General features: G+C 42.4%; 2 protein-coding genes across 9 annotated transcripts in view; both read left to right on the top strand.

The window, feature by feature from the left end:
- The window catches only part of rnaseh1 (ribonuclease H1), an 8,230-nt gene extending 7,033 nt beyond the window's left edge, over positions 1-1,197 (top strand). For both annotated transcript variants that reach the window (XM_014022654.1, XM_014022655.1), the window contains exon 8: positions 990-1,197. In XM_014022654.1, coding sequence (XP_013878108.1) covers positions 990-1,091 — 102 coding nt within the window. In that variant the 3' untranslated portion in view covers positions 1,092-1,197. The remainder of the gene's footprint in view (positions 1-989) is intronic.
- Positions 1,198-4,754: 3,557 nt separating this feature from the next.
- Positions 4,755-6,117, top strand: part of myt1la (myelin transcription factor 1-like, a) — a gene marked incomplete in the record, with an annotated part of 43,788 nt that continues 42,425 nt past the window's right edge. For 6 of the 7 annotated variants that reach the window (XM_014022644.1, XM_014022642.1, XM_014022643.1 and 3 more), the window contains 1 exon segment: positions 4,755-4,927. Coding sequence is in view for 5 of the 7 variants with exons in the window: in XM_014022642.1 (XP_013878096.1) it covers positions 4,913-4,927 (15 nt within the window). 7 annotated transcript variants of the gene reach the window in all.

Genomic DNA, 6,117 nt, shown 5'->3' with positions numbered 1-6,117 from the left:
CACTGAGGACCTATCCATGTCATCATTTACCCAGAATGCTTTGTGTGTAAATAAAATTGCCCCGTCCGTGTAACATATTTTTTAACTTTTAGTTTAAAAATGATAAAAACTAAACATCCTACAGTATTTTTACAGTCTTTATTTTACAGTTAAAATATATGTTTATTAAATAAAGTCTAATGTTACAACTAATCAGGGATCCCTTTAACTACAAGCTTTAGATCTCAGTTTGAAATGTACACCAAAGAAAATCTGCATCATGACTTTTATACTGCGGTCTGACCAAGCGTGATATGAGTGGGGTCTACCTGGTTTATATGTCTACGGTGGACGGCAGCTCTTTACTCACTCTTATGAACGTAAGAGTGGAAAAAAAAGAGAGCTTTTTAATTTTAATCCAGCGGGGAGAAGAACAGAGGTGTTCTTCTTTGCCTCCTGTAAGTAGTTCCAGCTTCTTTTTAAAAGACAAAACAACGTGGACACGCTAATTACAGTGCGGTGCGAAAGTGAAAGTAAAAACATGGCGCTCCCGTTCTCAAAGTGAATCTTAACCGACTGCTCTGTTCTCTCCCCTTAATAGTCAGAGACAGAGGGTAGAAAAGCTAAACTAGACAGTTAAAACACATTAAAAGTTCATAACTCACTGTTGTTGGCACTTTGTCCGACAACATTACCTGCTGCTCTCTCCCAGGGAGGGGGCGGACACATGAACGTGTCGGCCGATACAAAAACCGCAAATATCGGCCGGCCGATGTATCGGTCGACCCCTACTAAGGACACGTAGAACACACGGACCACAGAACACACGGACCACAGAACACACGGACCACAGAACACACGGACCACAGAACACACGGACCATAGAACACACGGACCATAGAACACACGGACCACAGAACACACGGACCATAGAACACAGGTAGAAGTCAGAGCACAGCAGCAATGGTGCCGATGGTTTCACAGGAACGTGGTTTCTCTCTGTTCTTTAGATGCACATCCCGGGTCACTCAGGCTACCAAGGCAATGAGGCGGCAGACCGGCTGTCCAGGGAAGGAGCTGGCAGGCCTCTCGACAACGAGGAGGGTTTATAAATTTCTGCTCTAGAAATCTCACGTTCTTTGTTTCCCCAGCTGCTGTTGCAGCACTTTGTTTGTGGTTCTTTGTTTTATCTGAATAAAGTTTAATTTATCAAATTCAGCCACTTTCTTCTTCTTCGTGGTTTTATTTCTGGAGAACAGAAAGAAATTATTCAGAGAGAGAGCCTGTGGGAGGACCGGATCAGTGAGGAGCTGGGTTTTTGGTTCTCCTGTAATTCTTCCTGTAATCCAGCAGGAGGCGCTGCAGGTCGGTTCTGAAGCCCAAACAAAGGCTCAGCTGGATTCAGATGGATGTGAGGTTCTGACTCAGTCCGAGTCATTCAAACATCCTGTTAGTGTCAGTAAATGTTCAGGTCAGAGCCCTGATCCATAACCCCTCTGTGGAGAGACCCTGAACCAGGAGGAGATCTGTAAAACTGGGTCTTTGAAGCAGAACTCTCTCAGGCCCCGCCCTGAATTATCTAACATCTGATTGGATAGTTTCAGGCTCATTTTGATCTGATTTTAGTGCGCTGCTGCAGGTCTGACCGGACCTCAGACATAAACTTCACAGTTTAAATTCCTGTTTAGACTCCCAAACATCACATCAACAGTTCCGGCAGAAACAACTTTCAAATACGAAATTCAGATTAAAAGTTTAGATAAACTTCAGACGTGACGCCACAATAACAGTTCTCAGCTGATCATTGAGGAGTTGGAAGACAAACATTTGGTAATTTTTAACCAAGGAAAAACATTTTCCATATTTGTCCCAAAAAGACCATCATAAGGTCAAAATTGTTAACATGTAAGGTCTACTGTATATCTCACGCCCTGCTGGCTGACCAGATGATAGCTGGGCACAGAACCAGTTCTTGGAAGCAATGCAAGAAGAACCACAAAACCTCTTCTGCAAACACAACTTTGGCACATTTTGTAAAGAAGAAACCAGGATTTACTCCCTGCAGGTTCAGAAAAACCCTCCCTCTAGACCTAGACAGGAGAAAGACTTTTTTTTTACCCTCTGCGGGACCAGAAAGAGGGGTTCATCTGGACCTGTACACACCCCCAGTTTTTTTTTAATCTACAGGGTGAAGCAGGGTGAACCTCTGTGAATGTGATGTTTAGAATTCAGCCTGCCTCTCTGGATCCCAGCCTGCTGCAGACCTGAGCTGCAGACCTGAGCTGCATACTAACATCCAGCAGGAAGCTCCCAGAACCATGACACGGTTCTGATGAGAAGACAGCGCGGAACTGCGTGTACGATGTGTTCCTTTAGGTTCATCCATGTTCCTGCAGCTACAGGAGCACACAGATTAATGTGACTTTAGTCCATCTTCATGTTTTATAAACAGCTGCCTTCAGACAGAGAAACTAACGATTGATGACTCATCACATTTTTAACAGGGGGCTAGGAGGTGGGGGGAGATCACTTTAAAACTGAGATGAGAACTTAAATCACCTTCCTCGTCAGAAACACAAGGTGACATTTTCATCATCAATTCCTGTTCATTCTGTACTGAAGACACCTGTCTTCTGATCTCCAATTGGTCTCTGATTGGTTATGGTCTCCAATTGGTCTCTGATTGATTATTGGTCTCTAAATGGTCTCTGATTGGATATTGGTCTCTAAATGGTCTCTGATTGGTTATGGTCTCCAATTGGTCTCTGATTGGTTATGGTCTCCAATTGGTCTCTGATTGATTATTGGTCTCTAAATGGTCTCTGATTGGACATTGGTCTCTAAATGGCCTCTGATTGTTATGGTCTCCTATTGGGCTCTGATTGATTATTGGCCTATAAAGGGTCTCTGATTGGTTATTGGTCTCTAAATAGTCTAGGATTGGTTATTGGTCTCTAAAGGGTCTCTGATTGGTTATTGGTCTCCAATTGGTCTCTGATTGCTTATTGGTCTCTAAAGGGTCTCTGATTGCTTATGGTCTCTAAATAGTCTCCGATTGCTTATTTGTCTCTAAATAGTCTCTGATTGGTTAATGTCTCCAACTGGTCTCTGGTTATTGGTCTCTAAAGGGTCTCTGATTGCTTATGGTCTCTAAATAGTCTCTGATTGGTTTTGGTCTCTAAATAGTCTCTGATTGGTTATTGGTCTCTAAAGGGTCTCTGAGTGGTTATTGGTCTCTAAATAGTCTCTGATTGGTTATTGGTCTCCAAAGGGTCTCTGATTGTTATTGGTCTCTAAATGGTCTGTGATTGGTTATGGTCTCTAAAGGATCTCTGGTTATTGGTCTCTAAAGGGTCTAGTCTCTGGTTGGTTATTGGTCTCTAAATAGTCTCTGATTGGTTATTGGTCTCCAAAGGGTCTCTGATTGTTATTGGTCTCTAAATAGTCTGTGATTGGTTATGGTCTCTAAAGGCTCTCTGGTTATTGGTCTCTAAATAGTCTCTGACTGGTTATTGGTCTCTAAAGGATCTCTGGTTATTGGTCTCTAAAGGGTCTAGTCTCTGGTTGGTTATTGGTCTCTAAATAGTCTCTGATTGGTTATTGATTTCTTAATGGTCTCTGATTGGTTATTGATCTCTAAATGGTCTCTAATTGGTTATTGGTGTCTAAATGGTCTCTAATTGGTCTCTGGTTGGTTATGGTCTCTTATTGGTCTCCGGTTGTGTGTTTTGTTGATTTGATGTGTCTTTGTCACTCCTCTATATGTTTGCTGTCTTAGGGTGTATTCACGCTAGCCTTGTTTACTCCACTTTAATCAAACTCTTGTCAGTTTGACTAGAAAGGTTTGAATGTGTAATCTAACTCTGATGCTGACTAAAAAAGGGGACTCTGGTCCACCTGAAAACCTAGGTCACGGTTCAGTTGAAGTGAACTCTGGTGAAAAGGTTGTTCATGTACATAAATATTGCAATTTTGTTACCCAATCTAACCGAATTTACTGAACTATCAGGTGTGAATACGGACTTAATAATTTCTGTTAACACGTTTGAGCTTTTTGACTCTACTCCAGAGGTTTGTTCTTGTTAAAGGGAATTTTTTCTTTCTGCTGTCACCAATGTGCTGCTCAGGATAGGAGACTGTGATGAAGTGATTCAACACAATCTGTTGGCTTCCTCAGTTTATTTTTGGGGGTTTGTACAGTACCCTGAGACAACATTTTTGTGACTTGGTGCTACATAAACTGAATTCATTAGGCTCAGTTGGTCCTCGATTGGTCTCTGGTCTCCAGTTGGTCTCCGATTGTTTATTTATGTTTGATTAGTTGTTTGCCTCTTCATTTTTTATGACAAAGAAAATGTTCAAATACAAAAAATGTGAGTTTTCTTAAGAGATGTCAAAAAAATCTGATCAATTGAAAAACTAAGCTCAACTTATAAAATGTGAAACAAAACTCAGGGACGATGACAGAACACTTTCTTTTTTTCATTAAAAAAGTCCATCTGAAAGTGCAAGCTGTAATAGTTTCTCACATCTACATTCTATAACTATAGCTTCAGCTTCCAGGAAGTAGTCTGAGCCTGGAATAAAAAAAACTGCAATGTTTTCAATCTTAGTTCAACAAAAAACAAAAACCATTTGTTCTCCAGTCAGAGGATGTGGAGTTAGTTCTTCAGACCTAAGCTCTAACCATACCACGCGCGCACACACACAGACACACACACACACTCAGACACACACGGTCTCTCACCCATAGACCACATGAGCTTAGAGCTCGCTCAGTGTGTGTGTGTCTGTGGTGTGTGACTGCGCCTCCCGTTGCGTCTCTGTTGTGCACGTGTCGGTGTCTACGTGCACGTTACAGTCTCTGTCGTCTCGAGGACATGGACGCAGACACGGCCACGTGCACGTCCTCAGGAAGAAGACTGAAGAAAAGATGGAACAGACACAGGTAAAACCGACGCCTTCTTCATCCTTTGCTGCTGCAGTGTCTTCATCATCCCATTCCTCTTCTCCTCCTCCTCCTCCTCCTCCTCCACCTCCTCTCTGTCAGTGTAGCCATGGCCAGTCATCACAAAGACGGAGCGATGAGGAGACCTTGAAAAGAGGAGGCTGCAGATTTTAAGAGCACAGACAAGAGGAGGCTTCATCTTCTAAATTTTGTATGTTTCCTCTTTGTGTCACATTCTGCTTTTCATACAGAACCTCCTCATCACCTCCTCCACTCCTCCTCATCACCTCCTCCTCCATCACCTCATCGCTTTTTCTTCCATCACTTTTTCCATCACCTCCTCCACATCACCTCCTCATCACTTTCTCCTCCATCACTTTATCCATCAACTCCTCCATCTCCTCCTCCACCACACCTCCTCATCGCCTCCTCCTCCATCACCTCCTCATCGCTTTTTCTTCCATCACTTTTTCCATCTCCTCCTCCACATCACATCCTCATCAATTTCTCCTCCATCTCTTTCTACATCTCCTCCACATTGACTCCTCCATAGCCCCTCATCACCTACTCCTCCATCACCTCCTCATTACTTTGTCCTCCATCACATTCTCCATCACCTCCTCCACATTGCCTCCTCAACATCACCTCCTCATTACTTTGTCCTCCATCATTTTCTCCATCACCTCCTCAAGACCTCTTCTTCCATCAATTTCTCCATCACCTTCTCCATCATCACCTCCTCCTCGAACACTTCCTCCAGCACCTCCTGGACATCACCTCCTCATCTCCTCCTCATCAGTGTCCAGGCAGCTGTTTTAGGTCAAAGTTCAGTTCTGGTCAGCTACAGTTGATTCACTTTGTTCATATTTGCTGTTTGTTCTTTTCAAAACTTTAAACTGTTGCATCAATGATACTTTGTGTTGTTTTATTTATATGATTTTATATTGATTTGTTGTTTTGTTTGTCTATTTATTTATTTATTTATTTATTTATTTAGTTTAACTTGTTTGTTGTTTATACATCAAATATTGTGTGTGTGAATATTTTTAAATTAATGTTTGACCCTTGAGGTTTCTGTTGGGATGAATAAAGTGTCCATCCATCCATCCATCCATCCATCCATCCATCCATCCATCCATCCATCCATCCATCCATCCATCCATCCACCATCCATCCACCATCCATCCATC

The sequence above is a fragment of the Austrofundulus limnaeus genome, unplaced genomic scaffold (assembly GCF_001266775.1).
Source record: "Austrofundulus limnaeus strain Quisiro unplaced genomic scaffold, Austrofundulus_limnaeus-1.0 Scaffold337, whole genome shotgun sequence".
Classification (NCBI taxonomy): Eukaryota; Metazoa; Chordata; class Actinopteri; order Cyprinodontiformes; family Rivulidae; genus Austrofundulus; species Austrofundulus limnaeus.
This window is presented reverse-complemented; position numbering and strand designations above follow the sequence as displayed.